The sequence below is a fragment of the Physeter macrocephalus genome, chromosome 8 (genome assembly GCF_002837175.3).
Source record: "Physeter macrocephalus isolate SW-GA chromosome 8, ASM283717v5, whole genome shotgun sequence".
NCBI lineage: Eukaryota > Metazoa > Chordata > Mammalia > Artiodactyla > Physeteridae > Physeter > Physeter macrocephalus.
The window spans coordinates 75,074,876-75,099,951 of NC_041221.1; the positions used below are offsets into that span (position 1 = coordinate 75,074,876).

At 40.1% G+C, this 25,076-nt stretch overlaps 1 protein-coding gene across 2 annotated transcripts in view; it reads left to right on the plus strand.

Moving 5' to 3' along the window:
- ARHGEF28 (Rho guanine nucleotide exchange factor 28) overlaps nucleotides 1-25,076 on the plus strand; it is a 325,739-nt gene that overhangs the window by 182,157 nt on the left and 118,506 nt on the right. For both annotated transcript variants that reach the window (XM_024122262.3, XM_024122271.3), the window contains 2 exons: nucleotides 16,502-16,623; nucleotides 20,266-20,546. In XM_024122262.3, the coding sequence (XP_023978030.1) occupies nucleotides 16,502-16,623; nucleotides 20,266-20,546 (403 nt within the window). The remainder of the gene's footprint in view (nucleotides 1-16,501; nucleotides 16,624-20,265; nucleotides 20,547-25,076) is intronic.

The following is a 25,076-nucleotide window of genomic DNA, read 5'->3' on the forward strand; positions in this document are numbered from 1 at the left end:
CTTTGTCGTATTGTGGGCAGCTCAGGACAGGCTGTACTGGAAACTGAGTGGTTAATGATTGGCATGGGCCAGAATCCACGACTGTCCACTTCAAGGACTCCAGGAATGCCTGGATTTTTTGTTGTTGTTGATTTCAGTAGGAGAGTCAACGAAGAAATTTAATATTTACTAATGAAAAATTTTAAAATATAGGGATTGGACTTCACCTAAGTTCCCCATAATTATTGTCTTTAAAATGCATTTTTAGGGGGCTTCCCTGGTGGCGCAGTGGTTGCGCGTCCGCCTGTCGATGCAGGGGAACCGGGTTCGCGCCCCGGTCCGGGAGGATCCCACATGCCGCGGAGCGGCTGGGCCCGTGAGCCATGGCCGCTGAGCCTGCGCGTCCGGAGCCTGTGCTCCGCAACGGGAGAGGCCACGGCAGAGGGAGGCCCGCGTACCACAAAAAAAAAAAAAAAAAAAATGCATTTTTAGTATGAATCATCAGGTCCCAGAAAGTGTTGAGCTGTTCTTCTCTTTGTGTCTTTCATCCACTTATGCCGTGTGTCTCATTCTCTCCTACTCCAGCTCATATCCATCATATGCCTCTGCAATGACACAAAGTGTGAAAGACTGCTTTTTTTTTTTGCTGGTGCAAGAGGCGATGCCTATTTGAAAACTTAACAACCTTGGACAGCTTAGATAGGACCAAACTTTCTGTATCATAGTCAAAATAACTAGTATGTATGTACTACTTTATTAATCATAATAACCATTGTTTACTAAGCTGTGGTAGGTACTTTATACTTATAACATCTGATTCTCAAAATAACTCAAGATACTATCTCTGTTTTACAGTTGAGGAAACTGAGGCTTAAAGAGTTTTAAAGTTATGTCCAAGTCCATACCAAGAAATACAGGGAACAGTAAGCATGGTAAAATAAGGTGAATGGCATTCACTCATTGTACGTACAAGGTGGTTTTCACATGTGTTATCTTATAAAAGGCCTGTATGTCAGGTGTCATCTTCACTTATTAGTTTGGGGCTCTGAGGCTCAGAGAAATGAGTTGCCCAAGATCAGGGCCAATAAATGCAGAGCCAGACCTGCAACAGGACATAGTCCTTGACTTTAAAGGTTTTGTTCTTCCCAGTGTGTTTCACCACCTCTTAGTAGAGGTAAGGGATGGTGAACTCAATGGGTAGCTGTCTCATATTCAAAAGGTGCCACTGTATCTCACCATCGTAACTTCTCCCTGTCCTGTGCATCTTGGACTAGGAATAGAGGTGGCGGTGGAAACTGGGGAAGTAAAATGTTAGTGCTGTTCCTATGTCTTGTTACATCCACACACATATGTATCTAGTACTGACACACATCGTTGGCTTGTGAGGGAAGAGACGAATGGATGACTGGAGCATTGGATAGTCGGGTGAGGAGCAGAAAATGCAGAATGAACTGAGAAAAGGATGGTATGGGAGAGCTTCCAGTATGTCCTGGAAGCTTCCCAGGTTTGTCCCAGACAGAGAAAGATAAAGTCGGAGAGAGTGAGTGTGCTGGGAATGGAGGTGAGAATCATGAGACTACTGTCTTGGTCTATCTCATGAGCTCATTTAGCGTTTGGAGAGCAGGTACCCAATCTGAAAAATAATCCCTGACCTGGTACGTATTAAAGGTATGATGACATTTCAGAAGGTTTAATGATAATTTTTAGAAGTGAGTTACTTTTGTCTCATGGACTTACTTGTTTTCTTCCTGTTTCCTGCCCTCCCTCCCTCCCTCCCATCCTTATCCCTGACCTGGTACGTATTAAAGGTATGATGACATTTCAGAAGGTTTAATGATAATTTTTAGAAGTGAGTTACTTTTGTCTCATGGACTTACTTGTTTTCTTCCTGTTTCCTGCCCTCCCTCCCTCCCTCCCTCCCTTCCTTTCTTTCAAGAAGTTTTATTAAATACATACACAGTTTCATGTGCATGTATGTATTCCATCTAGAAATTCCCCAAAGGATGCCTGAATACCATAGGAGGAATAAGTCACTACAGAAATCCTTCTTAAGGAAGAGAAACAGTTTCCTAAAGGTGACATAACCTACTAAGATTTCGTTGGCTCACAATGAAGATAGTGTTTAACCTCACATGGAGCAGTTTCAATTTCAGGCTCTGCCAGGAGGGCTACCTTTGTCAGCCTGGGAGAGGAGGCCCATTACAAGCCTGTTGCCAAACCACATAGCTACATATTTGAAACTGATTTTTTCCCTTTATTTTGAGTTAGTTCAAATTCTTAGGCAAGATGCATTTCTGCATTAATTCCTGTCAGTGGAAAGGAGGCACTATTCTAATTTATCACCCCATGTTTGAGAGATTCCTGCCTGCCACTCCAGTTTTGGGGAAGGACCAATGGTTGTTTATTCAGATATATTAATTAAGGCAGAATGTGGTAAGTCCAATAGGGGAGCTCAGGACAAATTACTGTCAAAGTTCAAGGTGAAGAGACCAGTTCATGTTCAGGGCATCATGAAAGGGATGTCATTTCAATAGCCTGTGGTGAACTGGTGGGGTTTTAATAGACCGTCCTTCCAAGCAAATGGGCAGAGTCAGGCATACATAGAGTGTATCAAGGTGATGGACGATAGCCCGGGCTTGTGCGCTGTTGATTCATGGGGCATGGAAACCTAGAGAGGGGCCAAATGTTAACTTGGCCTGGAGAGTTGGTTCTGTCTGCCTCATATTCTCTTGCCCTTCACTGAACAGCACACACATTCTTTAGCGGGCGGCCCCTCCACTGCTCTGGCCATGGGTCCAAATGATGCTGCCACCTTCTCATATGACCTTGCCTTCCTGGATGCAGTGGGGTGGGCATCCCAGCCAGGTGGCCCGATCACAACACTCCTCCTGCCTGGCCACAGCTGTTGTCCCAGGGTGGGCACATGATCTCAGCTTGGTAAATCAGTGTGTTTCCTTGGTATTCTTCAAACTGGAATTTGGAGGGAGGTGTCTTCCTTCTTGGGCAGCAGTGCTGGAAGGGGGGGAATGGAAGCCGTTAGCTGGGAGAAAGCAGTCTGTAGTAGGAGGAAATACTGCGCACATGTAAAGAGAAGCGGTCTTGTGGTAGGGTCCTGCTGGATTCCAGGCCCTCGTTCTAGTCCTTGGGGGCCTGTTGCTGCCAAGATGCCCCCCTCTCAAGGCTTGGATATCAAATTCCTTCAGTTTTGGGGTTGCCCTCACATGGCTTCAGTAAATCTTTCCCCTCCCCCTTTTACTTTTTGTTTAGCAAATTCAGGTGACTATTTCTCCCGCTTCCAACTAGAAATCTCTAACTTGCCCTTTAAGATGCAGCTTGAGGATCCTTTTTCTGGAAGCCTCCCCTGAATTCCCTTGAGTTCATCATTCTCTCCGTTGTGCCACTCTGGCTCATGTATATTTTTATAGCAGCCCTCACATTACTGTATCACAACTATTATTTAATGTCCCTCACCCCTAAGACACTGAATTCCTTGAAGGTGGAGCCTAGCTGACCTGTTTTCACATCTCCAATAGCTGGATCACAGAAAGCAGGCAGTAAATAGTGAAAGTGTATTGTGCACAGTTTTACTACACTACACTCAGATGCTTTTTATTTTTCCTTTATTTCTTTATTTTGCCTTTATTTCTCTATTTTATCTATAACAGATCTGATCTTTCTTATGAAGTCCTACCCTCTAGACAGTGGGGACAGGAAAGGGTATATTTTAGTCTAACATAGAAAACTTGGTCCGATGCAATAATGAAAATAGTTGTTTTTGGTAACTGCTCAGTCTCTTTAAGTAAAATATCTACTCTCTCAGATTTCTTCCTCCTCCTCTTCCTCCTTTCTTGCCAGGCTGGTATTGAATGTGATTTCCTGGTGAGGGTGGGGGGTAAGTTGGTGGTGGGGAGGAGGAGGAGGCCCCAGGGTCCTCCTGGTCTCTGCTGCAGATCTGCTGACCTGAGCTCTTCCCAGAGGCACCATTGTTTTATTGAGTGTTCTGGCATCTGTGACCAGAGTCCTGCAGCTGGATCCTCTCCCTGGTGTTGGTCGGGACCCAGGACTCTCCTTCACTGAGTTGGCCTCACCTTGGCTCTTACACTACAGAGACCTTGGAATCTCTGCCTCTGGCTGCTGGCTGACATGCTTCCCTAAAAACATCTGGTACGGGGCCCTTTCCTCTGCACCATGGTGGGCCCGTGGTTGGCCGTGAGTGCTTATCTCAGTCACTTCCGGTTCTTCTCAGAGGCCTGTGGGATCTTGAGGATCCATTCTCACCTCTCAGGCAACTGGGATCAGCCCAGGAATGCTGGCCCTGGACCTGCTGCTTGCCCTTGCTCTCTCACGGAGGGTGCTTGGTGGTGGTTGTCCTCGTGATGGGGGTGGGGCAGCCTGCAAGGTGACCTCCTTCAAAGCCCCGAATGGAAGGGAGAAAAGCCAGGCCATCCCCAGAGTAGCCCACGACCTATCTCACACTGTTCCCTGCGGGCAGAGAAACCACGGGTCTTGTGCCTTTGGTCTCCGTTGCCCCTGCCAATGGAAAGCCCTGGTTATGAATTGTAACAAATCTCCTATCCAGCTCTCATTCATGCTAACCTGCCCAAAGTTGCTCAGGCTAATGAAACAGTATTCAGGAACCAACCAGAATTTCCCGACGAGGAGAAAGCCAGAACAATTTGCAGGTGTGCTAGGCAGTGCTTGGCTTCCATTATTTATGTGTTCACGAATTCAAAATGTTCTTTCACCCAAAATAAGTGAAAGGTATTTGAAAGCTGCTGGGAGAGTAGATTTTAAAAGTTCTCATCACAAGAAAAAAAAATTGTAACTATGTGTGGTGATGGATGTTAACCAGACTTACTGTGATCAGTTTGTAGCATATACAAATATTGAATCATTATGTCGTACATCTGAAACTAATGTTATGTGTCAATTATATCTCAAAAAAAAAAAGAAAAAGCTCTATTTACGATAGCCAGGACATGGAAGCAACCTAAGTGTCCATCAACAGATGAATGGATAAAGAAGATGTGGCACATATATACAATGGAATATTACTCAGCCATAAAAAGAAATGAAACTGAGTTATTTGTAATGAGGTGGATAGACCTGGAGTCTGTCATACAGAGTGAAGTAAGTCAGAAGGAGAAAAACAAATACCGTATGCTAACACATATATATGGAATCTAAGAAAAAAAAATGTCATGAAGAGATTAGTGGTAGGACAGGAATAAAACACAGACCTACTAGAGCATGGACTTGAGGACATGGGGAGGGGGAAGGGTAAGCTGTGACGAAGTGAGAGAGTGGCAGGGACATATATGCACTACCAAATGTAAATTAGATAGCTAGTGGGAAGCTGCCGCATAGCACAGGGAGATCACCTCTGTTTTTTGTGACCATGAGAGGGGTGGGATAGGGAGGGAGGGAGACGCAAGAGGGAAGAGATATGGGAACATATGTATATGTATAACTGATTCACTATGTTGTAAAGGAGAAACTAACACACTATTGTAAAACAGTTATACTCCAATAAAGATGTTAAAAAATAATAATAATAATAAAGGTGGGTTTTTAACCAAAAAAAAAGAAAGAAAAAGAAAGAATTTACATTTCAGTGGAGAAGTCTCTATTTTGCTTGTGGAGTTCCTTGTCTGCAGTAGAACTCAGTTACTTTGGGGGATATTAAGGGGGGCAAAAACACATGGCTCTAGGGCTAGGTGCAGGAGAATTGGAGCTCCTGGTGACTTTTGAAGTGGGCACAATCATATTTATGTGCCTGTGTCTTTCTGTAAGGTTATGCAGGATTCGAATTACTCATAGGGTTTCTTGTGATGATAGCCTACAGGAGCATCTGCCCCATCAGTTTGCCCATATTTTTTGTCTACAGTCACCTGAAGTGGTCTTGTCCACGTTCTGCCACTTTCTTTGAAGTCTTTCACTTCTGTCCTGGTGTTTGTATAATGTGTTAGTTTCTTTCCCCTCAGCTTGCCCGTTTTTCCTTTCTGTAGACGAATCGGCTGCAGGCTTTGGAGAACTGCATCAAGAAGGAAAGGAATTGCTGATTAAATCGAATTACACCAAAGTCTACATACACACCACACATGACTGAACATCTCCTTGATAGCTTGGGGGAAGCAAGGGCAGAAGAAAGTTTACATATTTGAGTCCTCCTTTTTCAAACATAAACATATGTCCTCTTGAAGGCTACTTTGTGCTACTATAATTAGGAATGAGAACCTGGAAAGGGTTGGGAGAAAATTGTAGCTGTTCTCTGAGCCTGTATTTTCTTTCCCTCTCTTCCTTCTCTTTTCCCACCTCCCTCGATGCCTCCAGTGTATTATGAGGGAAAAGGCTTGTTTTCTTCTTCAATATTTTTGACAATTAGGTCTCTCAAAACAGCAGAAAGGACTTCTTTTAGGATCTGATTTTAGAGTGCCAAGTTGTGACTTCTTGTTTCGAAGGAGTTTTAAACTGCGGCTCTGAGGAAGAGAACTGGAGAAACAGCGCTCACACCCGGCACTTCTGGAGTCTGTTCACTTGGTCCTCAGCTGTTACTATTGTGAACAGGACTGGTTGAGAGGCCTGATCTCATCCCAGGGCTTACTTTCCTTTTTTTACAGGATCCTAGGAGGGTGAGTTGAGTTCTGAGGGTGAATTGGACATTTGGATCCATGTTCGAGCCACTGTAGTTTGGTAGACAGAGGTTCCCTGGGTTCTCCCAGACACATCTTGGTGTGAACTAAAGTCTTCTGAGTAACGTTAGCTTACACATGACCCACAGGAAATTCCTGAGCTGAGGCTAATCTTGGAATTTGGATGGATCCCCTTTGTAACTTAAAGTCCAGCTTAGAAGAGTAAGGCCAAGAGATGTTCCAGGCCAAGACTAATATCAGGAAAATCCTAAGAGAATCGTACAGGAAGAATAGGCAAGAAGAGAAATGACAGTGTACCCTGACAATGTTCATTTTCATTTGTGAGGGCAGGTTTGTTCTTTACTCTAGAGCACACTCAGACCATGGGGAGAAAGGACTATCCGTACATTTCAGAATTTGGCAAAGTGCTCTTTAAATTTGGGAAATTGGGAGGTAGTGAGCTGCAGCGAGAAAGGATGTCTCTGTCAGCGCTGTGTTTGCGTTCTGCTTCTATCAGTTAATAAGGTCTGAGGGTGATCACCCTCCTTGGACCAGAACTTTCTTATCTACAAAATGAACATAATAATACCTCCTGTGGTTATGGAGAGTGAGGTTAGCAGATGGGCAAAAACAATACCAGGTACTCTTGGGTAAAACATTTCCAGCTAATATGTTTACATGTGTATTATCTGATATGGTTATTTACTGATAACCTATTTTGCTTGAGACCCTACAGCCGTTCTTTGACAACAGGAGGCAAGTTTTTAAACCATGACTTGTTTTTTTTCCCCTTATTTTAGTTGTTAAAATGGTTATTAGAAATGTAGAAATTACAGACAGTAAAGTGTTGAAAGTAAAAACCACCTGTGCTCCATCACCTAGAGATAGCAGTTAACATCTTAGTGTATCTTCCCAGTTTTTTCCTGGTTATCTTGCATAGTGTCGTGTGGGTAACCCAGATGAAGTCATGTATTTTCTGTTGCATGCATGTTTTCTCAGCAAGGCTCACATTGTCATATTCTGGCAGTAGATCTCCAGGGGCAGATAGCACAGGCCCAGGAAGTGAACGAATACACCAAGGCACAGGTCACACTGTAACCGATTAATGAAACTTCCTAATGGGAAAATACCAGGCGTTGCTCAAATACCATTTTCTTTGGCTCAAAATAGGATACTCAGTAACTCCCATTATTAAATAAAGTACTTTGAACTACCTAGCAGAGTACCTGCCTATCTAGAGCTGCCATTTACTAGTAGTGTGACCTTGGGAAGGTAATTAAATAGCACCAAAGTTTCCTAATCTGCAAAATGGAAATAACAAATAGTACAGCTTTTACTGGGTTGTTTTGGGAATCAAACGAGTTAATATATAAAAATCATACAGTGCCCGGCTCATAGGAAGTGCTATTTTTGTGATAGCTATAATAGTAATATTAACCAGTATAAGTACCCAGTATGGTACAGGTGTCCAATAGATGCTTACTCTTCAAGTGCCTAATAGTTTGCTTCTATTCTTTCCCTTTTAATGTTTTTTTTTCCTGATCATCTTCTTCCAGTACCTTTACTTTGCAGATCGGCCTGATCATCCCATTATTCCTTTAAAAGTAACCTCCCTGCTATTTTATAAAGATATTAAGAAGTAATATTGCTGGGCTACTGCTGCAGAAGGTGTGTCGGACGGTGTCACACAGGAAGTGCTTAGCATCTGTGTGGTGGTTTGCCCGATGGGAGATTCTGTTTTCAGCTCAGACACCAACCAGGGAAGTTACTTGTTCTAACAGCAGGGGCAAAATGAAACTCTCATCACTGAAATGTGGTAGACAACACAGGACAAAACACAGAGGTTACAGGCAAGAAGAGCCCAGAGAAGGAGGACAGCCTCGTGATTGTTCAGAGTCTTGGCAGGGAACCTCCTGGGAGATCGTCCATAATGACTGTAATTTGAGGATGTCAGAGATGGAGGCTGAGGGCCAGGGAGCATAGTGACTGGTAGTCAGTAGACACTCAGTAAATGTTGAAAAAGAGAATGAATGAGTAAATGGGCGAATGAATGAGAGAAATAAGAAAGTGACACCCCCATCACAGCCTGAAGTAGCACAAGAACAGCTGGGCGACAAGAAAACCTTCAGAATTGGAGGAAAGTTTACTAGACCAGAAGAGGATGGTTTCTTAGTTGTACCTGGTACAAAGTTTGTGTTCTTTTCTTAATGAGAAAGTATTCACTCCTTCGGAGAATATTTATTGAGTATCTACTATGTACCTGACCTGGTTCTAGGCACTGGGGGAGTGAACAAAGCATTCAAAATCGCTCTTCTCCTGGAGGTTACATTCTAGTAGAAGGAATCAGACAATACACAATAAATGCATAATATGCTAGGTGATATTATATGGTGTAGGAGAAAATAAGACAGGGCTTAGGGGATTGCTCTTTGATAGATATATATAATGGTCAGGGAGAGCCTCTTTGATAACATTTGAGTAGAGAGCTGAAGAAAGTAAGGGAGGCAGCAAGGCATCTGAGCATCCAGGAGAAAAGCAGTCTCGGTAGAACAGCAGGTGTAAATGGCCTGAGGCACAGAACAGCAAGGCCAACTTGGAAAGAGGAGAATAGGCAGCAGACTTCAGAGAGGTTGGTTGAGGGTGGAGGAGGGGCAGGTTATGTAATTGAGATATTTTGGTTATAATAAGAAATAATATTTGTAATAAGAACCTGCTGTATAAAAAAATAATAATAATATTTGGTCTTCATCCTTAGAATGTCCCAAGTGCTAAAAGTGATACAGGTGCTTTTGTTATGTTAATGAGGTGACTTTCGACCAAAGGATGGGGGCTGAAGTTTGAGTTCAATCACCAATGGCCAAGATTTCATCAATCATGCCTATTTAATGAAGCCTCCACAAAACCCCAAATGGACTGGGTTTGGGGAGCTTCCAGTTGGTGAACACGTGGAGGTGCTGTGTGACTGGCCTGCTAGGAGAGGGCATAGAAGCTCATTGATCTTTCCCAATACCTTGCCCTATATACTTCTTCCATCTGGCTGTTTCTGAGTTAGATCCTTTTATAATAAGCTGGTGATCTGGTAAATAAAATGTTTATTTGAGGTCTCTGAGTCGGTCTAGCAAATTAATCAAAGCCAGGGAAGAAGTTGTGGGAACCTCGGATTTTCAGCCAGTTGATCAGAAGTACTGGTGACAACCTGGACTTGTGACTGGCGTCTGAAGTCCAAGGAGGGGCTTGTGGTAACCTCCAATCTGCAGCCGGTCAGAAGCACAGGTAACAACCTGAACTTGGAATTGACGTCTGAAGTTTGTGGGGGGTGGTGGGCAGCTTGTAGGATCGAACCCTTAACCTGTGGAATCTGATGCTGTCTCCGGGTGGGTAGTGTCAGAGTTGAGTTGAGCTGTAGGACGCTCATCTGGTGTCCAAGGATTGCTTGAGTGTGTGGGAAACTACCCCCAACATTGGAATGGGGGCCCAGGCAAGTTCAGTTAGGCTCTGTAGGTTGTGCTAAAGTTTGGCTTTGACTCAGGGTGAGGTGGGAAGCCACTGGAGAATTGTGCAGAGGATGGCATGATTTGATTTCCTCTGTGAAAGGAGTGTATTGTCTACGCTGTGGAGACTAGGACAGAAGAGCAGATGCAAGGTGACCAGTGAGGAGACAGTACCTTGTAATAGTCTTGGCAGGAAGATGGTGGTGGTGTGCCCTGGGTGGTAGTGGAGGTGATGAGGAAAGGTCAGGTTCTGCATCTATTCAGTTGTGAGAGAGAACAGTCAAGGCAGCTCCAAGAGTTGCTATTTACTGAGAGGAGCCAAGTGTAGGAGGGAAAATGGAGAGTTGTGTTTTATACCTGTTGTGCTTGACCTGGCTGCTGCACAGCTCAGTGGAGATAACCAAGGAGACAGTTGTATTCAGGGGAGAGGGCTAGGCTGGAGGTGAACATTTGGGAGTCATCATTATATTATGGTATGTGATGCCATGTTGTCAGGTGACCCGGGGAATGAGTGCAGAGAGAAAGAAAAGATGTTTGAGGATTAACCCTGGAGCACTGCAACTTGCCAAATCTATAAGTCTAGGAAGACTGAGAAGGAAAGGCAGGAAGAGAGAGAGAGAGACAAAGGGGCAAAAGGCCGATCATCTGTTATCAAAGGCTGCTGTAGGTCACACAAGGCGTGAGGCCTGAGAACTGACTGCCAGATTCTGTAATAGGAAGGGCATTGGTGCCCGTGATGGGCGTGGGTTCAGTGCAGTGCTGGGAATTGAACTCTAAAGTCAGCCTTACCTGTTTTTGTGGTGGTTAGTCATTCTAGGTTTAAAACAAAGCTGAATGAATGAAAGAGAGAAAGAGACACACGTACACACAAGAGAGATCTGAACTGAGAGGCCCTTTCCTGCCTTTCACAGCGAGAGCTTGGCACCCAGAGTGGGCCAAACCAGGTCAGCAGTAGGTTTGCAGAAGGCTGCCTTAGCCGGGTTTGTTTATTTCTGGGTGTGGGTCTCTTACATAACCAGGCAAGTAGGCCACGTTTTCCCTTAGCTACTAGGCCCTTAGCTTCTTGAGGGAGAGTTGGATTTCATTAGAAATCAGGTTGCAGAGGCCGTAGGCTGGTCGCTGCTATTAACTGTTTCCTGCCAGAGTTGGGATAGGTGTTAAATGTCAGAGAGCGGGGAGGCATCTGCCTTTCCCTCTCCTCCTTACTAGTACTAATTCTCCTTCCTTCTCTGGGTGAAATGTATTTACTTTCAGTTGTCTCTCTTGTGTCACCTAACTAGAGCATCTATTATAGCAAGGAAATGCTGATGAAAATTTCTCCTGCAGGGAGTCCTTGTAGAGTTCCACATATCACATTACAGAGCAGTGAGAATAATGGGAGGGGGGAGGGGTGGGGAATCCCCTCGGAGTTACTGTTTATACTCTAAGCATTCTGCAGGGAGAACCTGGCCCGAGTCCACTTCATCATGTTAGAACGTCGTAGTTTCTGAAATATTCCCTTTGTTCTTGAGAAATGCTATCTCTGATTGTCTGACTTGATGCTTTGTTCGTCCCACTCTTATAATCTCTCCCATTTCGTAAAATCTCATCCTTACATCCTTGGAGGTAAATTTTATGGGCAGGTTGGCTTTGTTTTTTGGTTACTTTGTTCAGGATGGACTTTTGAAAGTTTCTTAACATTAGCTGAGTCTGAAATAAGAGTTAAAACATTTTAAAAGCTCTTCGTGTAGTAAATGGAATGTTTTGTGCATTCCAGTTGCCTTGGGTTAGTTTTAAATTTGTAAAGTTATAACGAAGGTTGAAATCTTTTTTTTTAAGAAGCAAAACTACATGAAAGTATCAAAAGTATACAACCTCATTTACTTGTATAATAATAGCAAGAATTTACATAGTGCTTACTTTGTGTCAGATTAAAATCCTTCTTTGTGTCAGATTGTGTTCTAATCACTTAAAATGTGAAACCATTTAATCCATACAACAATTCTATGAGAGAGATGTATTATCATTCCTATTTTATAGATCAGGTAATGGATGTACAGAGAGGTTAAGTAACTTGCCCAAAGTCACCCAAGCTAATAGGTGGTGGAATAGGGCTTTGAATCCAAGCATTCCAGGACCCTTGCTCTCAATTACTGCAATACATTGCTCTTCACTAATTTAAAATTGGCAGCTACTGGATGGGAGTTGAGTTTTAGTTACTTTTTTACCATCTCTGAAATATGGGTTTACCAAATATTAAAAATTCATACTATCAAAAAAACTGTAAGATTAGCTTTTAGCTAAGACAAACTGTTTACAAAACAGTATTCGTTTAAGACAAAGAGCTGATTTTTTTTTTTTTTTTTTTTTTTTTTACACGGTATGCGGGCCTCTCACCGTTGTGGCCTCTCCGGCTGCAGAGCACAGGCTCCGGACACGCAGGCTCAGCAGCCATTGGCTCACGGGCCCAGCTGCTCCGTGGCATGTGGGATCTTCCCGGACCGGGGCACGAACCCGCGTCCCCTGCATCGGCAGGCGGACTCTCAACCAGCTACTGGATCGGAGTTGTTTTAGTTACTTTTTTACCATCTCTGAAATATGGGTTTACCAAATATTAAAAATTCATACTATCAAAAAAACTGTAAGATTAGCTTTTAGCTAAGACAAACTGTTTACAAAACAGTATTATCGGCAGGCGGACTCTCAACCACTGCGCCACCAGGGAAGCCCAGAGCTGATTTTTTTAATTGCAAATTATTCTATATGGTCATTGACGAAATACCTGAAGGACATTTTTTTTGGGGTGGGGGCAATACTTTTTCACTTAATTTGCTTCTAAAATGGTTACATATGGAAGTAATGAAATCATATATCTTGAAAATCTTGAAAAGATCAGTTTTATTTTTTTTAATGAAACCATTGTGCTTTTTCTTTGGGCTGAAGCGCAGTAGAGCGTTAACCACTTTAATATACGTAGCTGATGTTTATTTGAAGGTACTTTTTAAGACTTATTTTCTTTCCACAATAAATCTTATTCTGCTGGTTTGAAGCCCGTTATTTGCAGTGACTAGTGTTGAAGTTAATAAAGGAGTGGAAGTCTAGTAAGTCTGAGTCATCTTTTGGTTGCTAGTCTGTGTTCACTTTTAGATCCTATTATTTTTCGGTACCTTTTGGCAAGTAGAAGCTATGGATGCTCCAGAGAGTTATACTGCACAAGATTTGGGGGCCAGTTTTATAAATAGTTACAATGAGTGACTCAGAAAATCTACATGGCAGGTTTTGGACGACAGATCTAGAGAGAAGGAAGATTTTCCCTTCTCACTACTATCTTAAGATTTTGTACAGTTGTGTCCTCCCCCAACAAGACTTACTGTCATTACCTAAGTAACAGGATGAGGACAGGGTCTAGGCAAGTTGTCCAAAGTGTAGGGTAAATTCTTCTGGGCATTGTTGATCTTGGAGATGGTGTCCCAGCCTAACATTAGATGACATTGAGTCACATAGTAAGGCAGGTATTTCCTTTTCCATTTTCTTTTGACCTTTTGTTTCAAGGAGTAAGTCAGTTGGCACCATTGCCTCTTTAACACCTCTCAAATCCTTCAGACTCTCCCTTTATGAAAGAGAACAGGCCCTGTAGACTCTCAGCTTTGAGAGGCAACTGTGTTTAGTCAGAATGTAGTTTCATTGTTTGGTGTTCCCTTGTTTTAGTATGTATAATTCCCTTCCGCTTTTGATAGGAAATACTGGCTTTCTGTTTACAGTGAGAATAAGGTATTTCTATGAAAATTAATTTTTTTCAAAGGAAAATGGTGAGTCAATCTAAAAACAACTACTAGAGAATATAATATAGAGGTGATCTATAGATATGGCAAAACTGAATTTGGTAGAGGAATAACAAAATCTTGGGAAATACTGGTCTAATATCTGCTATGGTTAATTTTTTAGAGATCTACAGTCTTTTCTTTGAAACTCTTGGATCCATATTTGTTTTGGAATTCAGAATTTTCAGATCTTATTGGCATAGTGCTTATATATATGACATGACTTGCATAGTATACACTAGGGCAGTGCCATCATCTAGCATGGTAGTATTTCTGCAACAAAATGCATGAATGTTCATACCAAGTGGGGTAAATAGGGATTCTACAGGGCCCCATGTGAGTTCAGGTCAGGCCAACAAATATAGTTTTGAACCAAACTTAAGAAAAAAGTTTTGATTTTCAGAGATTTCTAGATTTCAGAATCACAGATAAGAGATTATAGATCTGTCTTTGTAAAAAAATTCCATCATTTTCTAAAACACTGATCAAATTAATCATGCAGAAAACAAATTAGACCCCAACTTGGTCCAAGTAACTCTACCATCTTTAAGTTTATTTAACTGCTTGTGTATGATCTCCTTGTAGATTCTGATCTGCTATTTGGGCTAGGTAGATTTGTTTGTGGAAGAAAAAATTGAATCCGAGTGACTTTTACCTGTGTATGTGAAAAAGGAAGTAGTTCCTGGTCCTACTCATCTTTGAGATATGAGGGTCAGTTCTGAATACAGAACTTGCTCTCTTGGTAATTAAGAACTTGGATATTGGGTAACTGGCCAATACATTCACTAGTGCCAGAAAATTTGGGGTAATATTTCATTTGGTTCTATGTTCTTAAAATCCATCAAATGTTTGCAATTGTTTTGTTGAGTATATTGTTAGTTCTTCAGATAGTCTAGTTATCAGTGAAGTCTTAATTTAGCCATGATCAAAATGGTTAAAAAGGGGCACAACCAGCCTCCCAAGCCAGCTGTTTTATAGTCTGTGAACTTAAGATGTTGTAGAGCAGTTAAGCTGGATTAATTACAGTTCAGAGGGCCATGTTGAGTTATTTATGATTGTTTTTCAAACATTCTGGAAAATGATAAATGAGCAAGTATTTTCTTCAGAACACATTGGGTTTGTCAGATTCTTGATTTATGCCTTTTAGAACATGCTTTAATTTTTTTGTAATTAGAATGAAAATGTATAGTAATTGATCATAAAAATGATACTTATGAAGTATTTATGGGCTTTGTATGTTATATTGCTAACTATTTAAATAAATCGATAAAACGAGACACTATAAACAATGTTTTCCTTTTACATTGTATATTTCCTCAAGAAGCTTAATTAAATCTCACTTGACTGTTCTGTGGGGAAGAGGTATACTTAGATGTAGAATCTGAGGCCTGGGCCATTTGGCTCATACATATTTGTATGTAAATTTTATAATGTCATCTAGGACTTTCCAGGAAAGAATAGAGTTTTTTACTCCTGTTACATTAGCGCAACAGTTATTAATGTTTTTCCATTTCTTGACTGATTCCCACAGGCTTACCTGGATTTTAAGCCATGACATAAATAAGACGGGTGGTAGGATTAGTGCCATTTCTGATGGAATAGACGTAACACTATCCCTTTTGTACCTACTCAAGAAAACGTACTGGAATGTCAGTGAGGGTGACATTTGCTATGGATATAACTTTCAATCTACCCTAGTAAAGTCATTTACAGATATTAAGAATCTCTTATTAGTATAATATACTATGATTAGTATTAATAACCTTGTACCTCACACTGAAAACGGTAAAATCACCATTAATAATAGCAAAACATAAAATATAATAGTGACAATATTTATTGAGCAGTTGCTAAGTGCTAGGCATGTGTTAAGTGCTTTGCATATCTGAACTCATTTAATCCTTATAACTGCACTGTGAAGAAAGCATAATAATTATCTGCTTTTACGGATGAGGAAACTCTGTAAAGGTATTTGGAGATCAAGTAAGTTAGCCAGAGTCACAAGAAATGAGGCATTCTGGCTCGACTGTGTTTTATTACCTTCAACTTTATGTTCCCCACAAATACAGTAACATCTCAACTCTCTGGGACTCAACTTTGAGCAACTTCATCTGTTTGGAACAAACCTGAGAACATGGGAAGCAAGCAAAAACATTTCTGTAGTTAAAATAGAAGCAAAACTCTTTCTGAATGAGATTATGCATATTCAGCAGGCAATGAACCGCTAGACTGTGTCCTATCTTGGGTCCTTGAGTAAAAGGTCTGGAGTCTGAACACTTCAATGGAATCCGAGACTCACAGTATGATCACTAATGCTTCCACATTATTAAGTGAAACGAGTTTTAGTTTAGTGTTAGGAATTGAAGGCTAAAAAACCTAATTGATTTTTATGTGCATCTCTCATGATTGGAAAAATAGTGCTTGAAATGGGCACATGTTTGTTTATCTAGAACTGTTCATTTGCAGTGTTGATCTTAATATGTGAAGACAGCAAAATGCCATCTTGATTTTTTTTCTTGTGGTTTGATTAAGAAGGTAAAGCTTAACTGTAAAATAAATTCCTTCTACTTTATTTGTCCTGTTTTCATTTTTCCTCTAGATCATTCCTTTGATGTCCTCAAAAAATCCAAGCATCCCCCAACGTTCCTTGCTGCTGGCCGGCTTTCTGACATGCTGAATGGCGGTGATGAAGTCTATGCTAACTGCATGGTGATAGATCAGGTAAGGTGTGAGTGATGTTACTAGGGGGATCTGCCCTCTTTTCAAAACCTGAGCATGTGAGAAATACATTCCACATCGCTGTGTTCCTCTGAAAATTTCCGCCTAAGCGCAGCCCAGGTGATGTTGCTGTGAAATCTCGCCATATGAGCATTTAACATAGGTCCTTCCTTCAGAACACAGCACACCGTAGCTCCCACCGAGAAGCACTGTGGGAGGAGTCTTAGGACACCGTTCAAGGAGAAGAGTGTGAGGGCTCATCCATGAGGCCAAAACTGGAAATGACATTTGGGAGACCAGTTTCTTCTCTGACCTGATTAAGCAGTATTCATATTCAAATCCAGCAAACACTAAGAGCCAGAGCTTGATGCCAGCCCTATGTGAAGCTGTCACATAAATTACTTGCTTAATCCTCACAACAGGCCTGTTAACGTGTACTTAGGTTATAGAGCTTTAATATTAAAACAGAATGGTGTCATGTTGTAGGGAAGCTGGAACCCTTTAGAATTCTCCACCCATTCCCTGATAGAGATTTGTGAGTTAAAACTCATACAGGCAGATGGTTTGAATGTGCATCTACATATGGATTTATTCTTTGATCTTTTCTCTAGCTCAGTGATCCTCAAATTTTAATACTCATAAAAATTAAAGTATAGTTATAGATCTGAAAATTTCTACATGCCCTAATTTATGAGAGACTTAAGGGATTTTCAAGAGTAATTCTGACAGCACACAATTTCTGCTTTACCCCCTGGCTTTAAAACCTAATCCCTACATGAGAAACACTATATAGATGTTCATTGAGCAATAATGTATTTTACCCTTTGTTGTTGTTACTGTTAGTATGCATATATTGAACCCTATTACTTACCAATGTTTTCTCTGATATAAACTTTTTTCCTGTCTAGTAGGTCTCAATTTCAGCCCATTGGTTGAATTTCTTTGCTTTTTCCTTTGGATTATGAAACATTGTTACATTAAATGCGTAGTGTAAATGGCATAGATTGGAATGATATTCAAAACAACAGAAGAACCAATAAATCAGAATGGACATCAGCTGTAAATAACTGGTATAGTTTTTTTTGGTATAAAGCAGCTGAATGTCAGCCCTGGTTATAGAAATCTAGGTGAGACACAGAGTTTAGGACAAAGTGGGAGTTCTGGGGACAGTCTTTGAAGATACAGGGTAATTGGACTTACTGTGCTCTAGCCACATTCTGATTTTAATGGTTTTATTCTGTTGCCGTATTTTCTCAGCGTTTAAATGAAATACATTTGAGTCCTTATATATATATATATATATTTTTTTTTTTTTTTTTTTCGTTCTGAGCCTCAGTGAATACTGCAGCACTTCCATTTACTTCAAGTAGCTAAAATTATACTTGACTGGACATTATGTGGAGGCAAACTGTGTCTTTATATGTTCTAAAATACATTAAAAATGCAAAACTTCCCAAACCAAAGATGAAGTTAGGATACAATTTCTGTTTGGAAATACTTTGAGTGAGAGAAATATTGCTTTAATAATGTGAATCATACATTTAAAGAGAATACGAACAGCCTGATTGATAAACTGAAATGAGGAAGAAGATTGCTGAATTTGTGCCATGAAAACAAAACTCAAAATCTGGATACAAATCACAAAGTTCACTATATCGGTGTAGTATAGTTACATCATTTCTTTTACTGTTCCTGTGTCCATTTGAATAGCAAGGACAAAATAAGGAGTCCAAAATCTGCATATCAAAAATAATTTCTAGCAATATCTGTAAAGAATTTTATCAATTTTCTTCATCTCTTTCAACCTGGCACAGAAGCCTAAAAAGATTGCTAGCTTGTTTATGATGCTGTTTCCCATAAATTTTCAAGGTTATCAGCCTATCTAATGAGGAAACTCACATGACAAAAACTACTTTGAAAATTGCTCTGTCAGGTAAACTACTTTGAAAAAAAATTAATTTGGACATCATTTCAAGCTTGCATAATTCAGTACAAAGAATCCCTGTATATTCTTTATCAAAAAATTCTCCAAATTTTACCATATTTTACTTTATTATTCTGAGTATGTGTTGTGTGTATGTACATGCAAATGCTTATGGTATGTATATAAATAGTAAACATTTGGGAGTAAATTGAAAATATGGTGCCCCGTTACCCCTCAATCTCTCATGGTGTATTTTCCTAAAAGCATGGATATTCTCTTACTTAAGCACGTATGGTTACCAAAATCAGGAAATCATTGACACAGTACTATTAGCTGTCTACAGACCTTATTCAATTTTAGTCAATTGTTCCAATAATGTTCCTTGTAGCAAAGGAAAATTCAATAACATGTCTTGCATTTAGTTGTGTCTCTTTAGTCTCCTTTAAGCTGGGACAGTTCCTTAGTCTTTGTCTTTTATAACATTGATAATTTTGAAGAATACAGACCAGGTTGTTGTTTGTTTGCTTGTTTTGTTTTTTGCTATACTGTCCTTTAATTTTGGTTTGACTTATATTTCCTCATGATTCGATTCAGGTTATGTGTGATTGGCAGGAATATTACAGAGGTGATGTCATGTTCTTCTCAGTGCATTGTATCAGGAGGCACATGACAATAATTTGTCCCATTACTGGTGATATCTTTGATCTACCAAGTTTCTTTTCAGTAAAATTACTATTTTTTTAAAAAATTATTGCGTATCTTGTGAGGAGATAGTTTGAGTCTTTGTACATATCCAGTTACTGATTTGACTCTCACTCACTAGCATTCCTTGATTGTTTTTGCCTTAGTAAATTATTACTATGATGGTGGTTGATTTAGGGCCCTACCTTTCCCCCTTTGCTTCTTTTCCCCTTCACTGTCTTATTTCTAAATGGTGTTACTCTCTTCGTTTTTACTGTCTTCTCCCCCAGAAGTGATGCCTTTTGATGACCACCACCTCAGATCACCAGTACTTTTAAGCCCCTTCCTTAGAGCAAGTGCTTTGATCAACCGGGACATTTTTTTTCACACTGTCCAGAGGAAGCTGTACTTTCTCTTCCTGGTGATGATTTTAGATCAGTCTTAGGCCCTCCACTAGCTCCCTGTTCTCCCTACCATGCAGATTTTTCCAGACTGCCCTTACTCTATGCAAAGGCTTATGGCAAGTATATGACAGGTTTCTTGCTGAGATTTGATGTTTATTATTTACAGGTAATTTAAAGTTTGGGGCATTATCTGTCTTCTAGTTATGCTAAATCCATATGTCTTATGTAGCTTTATTTGGTTTTCTTTTTGTTTGGGAGACTCAGATTTATGTGACCACCACTAACTTGGTTACCCAATTCCTATAAACTATTTTATAAGCTAAAATGCCTACTCTTTAGTTTTTCTCTCAGGTATTTAAAACATTTCCCCTCTTTTGAGTCAGTGGTTCATAAAATGTTTAAAAGCATAGTCAGTTTCTGGTTTTGTAATAAAGTTTATAAAATGCTCAGTCTTCTTCCTTTTGTGAATTATGGGATAGCAAACAGGTGAACAAAAATATATCATGTAAGAATTCTCTGCTTACATAAAGCAAAAGAAAAACAAGAACAAACAAAAAAGGATAAATAAGTTGGAAGGTTTTTAAATTATGAAAACTTTATTCTTTGCTCAGCAAATGTTTTTCTTTCAACTACCAGGTTGATGATTTGGATATTAGCTATATTAATATAGAGGGAATCACTGAAAATACTTGCCTTGAATCCATGGGTTCCACTCTGGGGCCTCAGAGCAGCAAGTCCATCCTTCCTACTGAAACCAGCGCTGGCATGTACCCACCAAATGAGAACACAGAAGTCACATCACACACCGAAGCCCAACCATCTTTCATGTCACCATCTAGTTCATATGCTTCCAGTTTGAATCTTTCTTTTGGTCTTCATGGATTTGAAAAGGAACAAAGTCATCTAAAGAAAAGAAGGTAAGGTACTACATTCTAGAGGGAAAATGTAGAAAATCAAAGAACCTTGTAGCAGGACTTAGAAAATTCTATTTTCTTATTGTCCCCACCATTTTTATTTCTACATCAAAATTTGCCCCCTTTTAGGTTCTTATATTCCTCGACTTGAAAGTAAGATACATAAGAAAAGTGACGAAAATATAATAGAGGAAAACCACGAGATACCATTTAATACTTACTAGATAAGCAAAAATTTTAAAGTGTAACACCATATTTTGGTGAAAATGCACACGATAGAAACTCCTGTGTACAGTCCATAGGAGTGAAAATTGTATAATAACTTTGGAAAACACTTTGGCATTTCCTTATGAAGTTGGATACGCATATATGTTATGACCCAGCAGTTTTACTTCTGTGTCCTAAGAGACATATGTAAGACTATTTATTGCAGTAGGAAATAGCCCAAATGGTGGGGAATGAATAGATAAATTACACTATAGTTACACAATGTAGTACCGTACAATAATGAATATGAATTAACTACGACTACATCTACATGCATAATCATATGCAACTTAGAAACATGAAGTGGAACAAAAAAGGAGCCACAAAATACTTCAGTTAGATTTCACTTTTATAAAATGCAAAAGCAAACAATCTTTTAATATAGGGCATGTATAAATGTGCTTAAGCAATAAGGAAATCACAAATGGGAATGAAGAGGATAAAAATCCCCAAATTTAAGATAGTTGTTACATTGAGTGAGCAATGTAGAGAATGAGAAGGAATAAAACAATGGTGTGGCCAATGTTCGTTTCAAGTTGAGTGGGCTCATGGGTGTTTATTTTATTTTTGTGCTCTGTAACTTATAGTTACCTTACACTGTTTCTTGTATGTGTAAAAATGTCACTAAAACAATAGTTTTATTGTATAGGATATGATTGTACATATTTATATAGGTGTGTGTGTGTATGTGTGTGTGTGACCCTGCACCTTTGTATTCATGTCTTATCCATTCATACTGTTGTCTGTTTTCTTTAGGGAGTAGGCCCATTTTTACTGATTTCGCTTTATCCTACTCTCTACTTTACTTAGGAAATAGCTTATTTTCTCCTCATGCCTTAGACCTCTGATTATATGTCTAGTTTTACACATAAAGTTATGAATCAAAATGAAAATAGAATGCACACACATATGTGTGTTTATAAATATTTATCTGAATGAATATTCTACAGAGGCTTAATTGATCAGAAAGGAGTAAAAGGGAGGGGAAGCAGCAGTCACTGGGTGCCAATCACTGGGCTCCACTTTGCACTGATATAAAATAATTTGAGGTTATAAAACTTTAACAGATATCGGTACCAAGAGTAATGTCTGGTGCATAAATAATAAAAGATTTTCTCTAGATTTTTATTGTGTGAATTATGGTTTTAAAGATACTTGCATGGTCATGGCTGCAAATTGAACTGATGGAACATTTTGGGCTCTCCGCAAATCTGCTTGGGACAACAGGCTGACGGTCAAGGCAAGATTCTACAGAGCTCTGCAAAGACAGATTGAACCATGTGATTAATGCATTCTGGCAGGATCTTTAAGATCTGTTGAGTTTGTGACCCAGATCTCAAGAGGTGAATAAGTTCTTTATAGGAGCTTCTCTAGCGAAAAGGAGGAAAAGCCACAGATGGGCTCTGTGTACTGCATATGCAAATATTCACAGGATATCTAAATGGTATTTTCTGATCATGGTCTTCTCTGGGACATTTAAACATCTCACTGCTGCAGATGGATTTGAATATAAGAAAAACTGTCCAGTTTGAGTAAAGGAAATTTGAAGCCTCTGTAAAGATGTCATAGCTCAGGTGTGGGGAGAGGGAATAAGGAGAGGATGATGATGTCTTATGAGAAAATGGTCCCTTCTGACTTTACCTCCTGTACATTCCATCTCCTCTGAAAAGTAAAGGAGTGAGGAGAAAGGACTTGAGTTCCCCAGGAAGCTCCATCTTGGCCCTGGGATGGCCGTGGGACCCTCCCTTCAGTGGGTGTCATGGTGGAAGACAAGGAACAATTGATAATGAACCCAAAGTGAAATGCACCCAATTCATTAATATGTGAATTTATTCCCAGAGGCTGGGAACTTCTCATGAAGGAGAAATTTTGGGGCTCACAATAAAAACTGAGGGGAGAATAAGCAATGCAACATTTATTTTAAAAAATTATGTAACAAAAATTTGGTGATAAAAGACAAGTGTTTGTTTTAAAACTTACGTCTTTTAAACCTTTTTTGTCTTACAAAGAATTCTTGAAAGAAAAAAAGAATTTCTTTTTCGTTTTAAAAAGAAATCCTTGTAACACCATGAACCTTCCCCTCACACACACACATAAAATTTAAACAAACGTTACATTCAACATGTTATTCTATGTATTCTGGTTTTTTCTATTCTATACTATTTGAAAAGAAAATTCTGGTCACAACCTGTTGAATCTATTTCATATCCCACTAATGGGGTTTTGAAAAATGGTTATAAAATGAGAAACCTAGAGGTAATCCTGAAGAATATTATCACTGATACCAAATATCTTAGTTTAATAGCTTAACAAAGGAAAATAGTAGCCCAATTTGAAAGAATAGAAAAAGGAATGTTTTAAAGTATAGTATAAAGAATAAAATAAAATACTTCTAGGGTGTATTCATAGTGATGGAGAAATGCTGTATATAACTGGAAAGGCTTGTGTTAAAACACGATATTCTCGTAGGCAGCCAACCATTTGAACTTATTTTCATTAGTATGGCGATCACAAGTTGAAAGACAAATGCAGAGGCACAAGACATCAGCAAATCTCCCTTCCACTCGCACCCGGGTCTTTTTCTGCCCTCAGATTATCACTGAATTAAGGAACCTACATAGCACCTTAAAATATTTGTAGTTACATTACTGTAACACTCAGCGCATCAGAATTTACCAGAAAGGTTTTCTTAACTAAGCTTAAGGTTTTTTTTATGAGCAATAACTTTATGCTCTCCACCATCTTTAGGAGTTGAATTAAAGTGTGAAGTCCACCTCCAATTTGTCCTCTCCTCCTCAAGGTCAAGGTGGAGGCCGTCAATGAGTTCTCCAAGGAGAAAACCCCACGTTGGAAATCCTCAGTGGTGACGATCATGGCCTTTACTGCTGGGTTTGCTGGTGCCCAGGAGGGACCCTGAAATAGCTCAAGGATTAGAGATGAGTCTGAGTATTTGGATTAGAGACATATGTGGTAGGATCTCTGTTCCAAATGCCATATAATTTGTTAAGTTGAGATTCAGTGGCCATTAAATAGCCTATGCTTTTTTAAGGAAAATAACCAAATTTGAAGTCTGTTTCTGGTTCTTTGTATTTCAAAATCTAGATGGTTTATTGTGTTGTTATTAAAATTTTAACTCCAGAATGGTAACAACCAAAGGAAAAAATACATTTAAAAATGCACTGTGCATTAACATGCCTGTGGAAGCCCTCAGCCTCAAAGTTTGAGTGCTTTAAAATGTAGATGGATGGAAGGAGCCAGGAATGTGCAAGGTCACATTCTTGCCTTTTAATTTTATGGTTATCAAAGTTAAATGAGGAAAGAAAAGCAGTAGATAAGCAGAATCACCACCTGTTTCTGACATGTAAGTTTCATGGGAATCATTTTTTTAAATCTCTAAAAATGATAATTGAATGTTACATATTTGGAACCTCACTTGACTCGTGCCTGACCCATTTCTTGACACCAACTCTGGGATGAGATCTTTGCACGTCTCTCCTTGTTTTCTTACGTGTGCCTCCACCCTCCTGTGCTGTCCAGGGGTGAAAGAGGGAATGCCATGTGGTCTTTTTCACATGCAAATTGCCCCAAAGGCCCTCCCCTGCCCCCGCCCCCCGACAGCTCAGTGACTCTGTTTTGTCTGTGTTTTTAATATTTGAAGGGTAGCTATTTGAGGCTTGTAATAATTTTATTTACAAAGCAAAAATCGTGAGGATAGTACCAACTTGAACCAGCTTTTGTTTCTTAGAGCGCTTGAAGTGGCTTTTGCTAGGTTGAAATGTTCATTTGGGGAAACATAAACTCTTGTTTAAAAAGAGGCTATTTGGGGGGAGAAAAAAACAATAAAAATCACTTATGCATGAATTTTGTTAGATATTAAGCGGGTGCCCATTGCAGCTGACGCCAATGAGAAAATCTGAATTCAGAGAAATAGAAACCCATGGCTCGGGACTTCCCCGGCGGCACAGTGGTTAACAATCCGCCTGCCAGTGCAGGGGACATGGGTTTGAGTCCTGGTCCGGGAAGATCCCACATGCCGTGGAGCAACTAAGCCTGTGCGCCACAACTACTGAGCCTGCACTCTAGAGCCCGTGAGCTACAACTACTGAGCCCCTGTGCCACAGCTACTGAAGCCCGCACGCCTAGAGCCCATGCGCCACAACAGGAGAAGCCACTGCAGTGAGAAGCCCGTGCACCGCAATGAAGAGTAGCCCCCGCTCGCCGCAACTAGAGAAAGCCCGCGTGCAGCAACAAAGACCCGACGCAGCC